Raw genomic sequence first — 3303 nt, 5'->3', positions numbered from 1 at the left:
CGATATTAGAGTTGAAATCTAAGGATTGAGATCCTCTTCAATTTTCCCTCATATTTTTTCTCATTTTTCTTAATCTAAGGGTTGGTAAATTATAAAGAATAAAAAGGGGAGAAAATCAACTCTTGAATTAAGAAAAATGAAAGAAAACATGAGAGAAAATTGGAGATGAAATCTGAAATCTAATAACAACAATATGAATTAAACTAAGTTATAAGAAATTTAAATTCCAATGATAATGGATTCAATCTAAAAGGTAGTAGAAATTTCGTATTGCCACACAATAACCTAACAAAACGATAAGCAAAATCTAAATATAAAAAAACTCAATCACAACCATACACTTTATCTATTAGTATTTGGCATGGTAGGTCGAGTGTAACATTTATGCTAATGCAACATACATTAACTCTTAAAATAAAAACTCTTCCCTATTGCTCTTTTTACCAAAATATGTTCAAAACTACCAAGAGCCAAAACTTTAATATATATATCTAAATACTAAATTGATTGAGTTTGAATCTCACTCCTAAAAGTTAGGTGCGTAGATTTGAAACTGTCCAACTCACATATATACATCAAACAGCCCGAAAACATTGAGCAAAACTATTTATTTAACGCAACTTCAATATTGATTACTTCGTTGTTTCTCACATATTGACAAAAGTTTTTGAATTAGAGCATCACACTCTAATCTTTGAGTTTTCTCCACCTGCAGAAAACATAAACAAAACAATTTCAATTAATCAATCACAAAGGTAAAAAAGAACTAGTATATTTGTTCCTTATTATAAAGTATTAATTGAAAATTTCAAACATATATATTTTGAAAAATAATATGTTTATTAACTTTGCTTATTTTTTTATTAATGTTCCAAAAAAATATATAATAATATAACAAAATGTACCTGAAAATGCAAGTTATAGAAGAGTCTTCCTCCAAAGGTTTTGGAAGATGAAGAATTTAGTAGAAAAAGTCCATTATCTTCTAAACACATCAAGATCTCAGATAATGGAATCTTGTTAGACTCATAAGATGAAATATGAATAGCTAGCTCAATATCATTAAGCCTACTTGTTGAAACTATAAAAGAAGAATTGTAAATTGGAATTTTCTTTTGTGATGATTCTTTGTTCACTGCATATTCTTGCCTAGAAATTCTTGATAGAAAATCTTCTTTTTTCTTAATTAATCCTTCCACTTGCTTTTGTAATTCCGGTATGTATTTTAATACTCTTGAAATTGTTACTGGAATGCTCATTTTTTTCTGTAACATCAACATGGAATAAAATATCAATTAGTCACAATATATATATTTTTATGTGCATTTTTTTCATTTTTATATTGATATGATTCCATTCATATTGTGATCAATACGTCATTTTCTTTTTATATTGTGACATACTTCCAAACTATTCTGAAACAAATAGTAAAAACAACCGTTAGAACTTACATATTTAATTGACAAATATATATAGTAGGTTTTTTTTGTTCAACTTTATGGAAGAAATAATATTGCTTGAAAATATAACTATTTTTTTTTTTATAAGCAGAAAAATTAAAGCTACTCTCTCCGTTGCCAGTCAAAAATAAAAATAAAAAATTACCCTCTCCGTCATATAATATGTGATTCATTTATTTGCCGAGAAATTGTTCCACCCAGAAATCAAACTCAGATTCTCCCAAAATTCGTATTTTTTTGTGAATCTTATTAAACACTTGAGTTCAATGACTTGATTAATAAATGATTCATTTAGTAAAAACACAATTAAATTGTTCCAACATGAATGACCATCTTCTCCATTATATACAACGAGTAATTCATTTGTAATATTCATACTCGGTCGGCTCAGTATATATATTATCAACTCAGCCACTCAATATTTCAATTTCCGATATTTTTATTTTAGTTTTTATCATTTTCAAGTAAATATATTTCACTTTGAAACGTGAATACACAATACTTAACAAATGTGATTTTGAAAGAAAATAATCTTATCTCCCTTTATTTATACATTTTTTTATACAAAAGGGACCTGAGCTAAAAAAAAATATTTCACTAAACTGAAATAACTTTAGATGTAGTTATTTTCATAACATCGGCTAACAATAACGAATTCAACCTAACAGAATATTGTTCATACACTCGTAACCTAGAACCTTGATCGCATCCCACACACTTTCTTTTTTATTTGTATGAAATAGAAAAATACGCCATTTCTTGTGAGATCAGAGGAGTAATTAATAAATATGAAACAACTTTATATCACAACACCATGCCAAGTTGCCAACCCTCACAAAATGAAAAAGATAGATAGATAGATAAGGAGAGAGATGAATTAATAAAATTAGTACCGTTTGATCTTCACCGGGAAGAAGTGAACGAAGTGAAGAAATCAAGTTATTGACCTTCTTGCGACGATCACGTTCACTAGCATTGTGATTAAGCTTCTTAACCATAAGCTTAGGGGATTGTGACCTTTCAATATCCTCAACATCTTGCTTAATTGGTGAAGAGAATTCATTATGCGGTAATGAGTATTCTAATGATACATAGTTTTTTTGCTTATGGCTAATTAATAAGGACTCTGGCTCTAACTCTTCTAAGAACCATCCCATGTTTGAGTACGAGAATTGAGGAGAACAGAAAGCAACCATGATGATGTTGATTTGTTACAATTAAACAGTTAACTTAATTTGTGCCTTAGAGATTATTAAGAAAGACTATAGTATATATACACATAAGACATGCTACAAGTTGTCAATTGCATAGTCGTCATATACATGTTTATAAAATAAGTGGACATATTTGCTTAATGTTTTTTTTTTTGGTGAATATGTTTTGCTTAATTTTATATTAATTTATTTATAATGGAACAAATTACACTAGGATTTATTTTTTAAAAAATTACACTAGGATGATCAAAAAATAATTTTGTTACTAGAGAATTAGCCAGGTGCCCTAGCATTGCACGTGTCTGCCATGGTGGCACCTATGTGTTTGTGTGTAGGAGAGAAGTTGGGAAGGTGTGAGAGCGTGGATGAAAACTGAAGCACACGGTACATTAATATTTTACGGTCGGTTCACGGTGTAAAATTATTTTACATCGTCGGTGTATATTAATTAAATCTTTTGTGTAAGAGTTTAATTGATATGCACTGACGGTGTAAAATAGTTTTACACGACCGTCCAATAAATAACCATCATTTTGTCATGTCATGTCAAGAAAGTGGGGTGAAATGGGGTGATGTGGCGGAAAACATGGTTGGTATTGATTGACAGTGTAAAATTATTTTACACCGTC

At 29.1% G+C, this 3303-nt stretch overlaps 1 protein-coding gene across 1 annotated transcript; it reads right to left on the bottom strand.

Annotated features, from left to right (window-relative positions):
• Positions 1-233: 233 nt before the first annotated feature.
• Positions 234-2758, bottom strand: LOC123890168 (transcription factor ORG2-like). The gene is made up of 3 exons (XM_045939715.1): positions 2354-2758; positions 906-1265; positions 234-709 (listed from the first exon to the last, which is right to left on the bottom strand). Exons 1-3 carry the CDS (start codon positions 2654-2656, stop codon positions 623-625), a joined length of 750 nt encoding a protein of 249 aa, XP_045795671.1. The 5' UTR covers positions 2657-2758; the 3' UTR covers positions 234-622.
• Between the last annotated feature and the right edge of the window lie 545 nt (positions 2759-3303).

The sequence above is a fragment of the Trifolium pratense genome, linkage group LG6 (genome assembly GCF_020283565.1).
Source record: "Trifolium pratense cultivar HEN17-A07 linkage group LG6, ARS_RC_1.1, whole genome shotgun sequence".
NCBI classification, from domain to species: Eukaryota; Viridiplantae; Streptophyta; class Magnoliopsida; order Fabales; family Fabaceae; genus Trifolium; species Trifolium pratense.
The sequence above is the reverse complement of the archived record's forward strand: the minus strand, read 5'-3'. Positions and strand labels throughout refer to the sequence as shown.

What these genes read in the sequence shown, in the direction of transcription:
- LOC123890168 (XM_045939715.1), bottom strand. Translation starts at nt 2,656, where the DNA reads ATGGTTGCTTTCTGTTCTCCTCAATTCTCGTACTCAAACATGGGATGG. An exon ending in TTCCCGGTGAAGATCAAACG is followed by an intron (nt 1,266 to 2,353) that starts GTACTAATTTTA and finishes TTGATGTTACAG; the next exon opens with AAAAAAATGAGCATTCCAGT. An exon ending in TCTATAACTTGCATTTTCAG is followed by an intron (nt 710 to 905) that starts GTACATTTTGTT and finishes TGTTTTCTGCAG; the next exon opens with GTGGAGAAAACTCAAAGATT.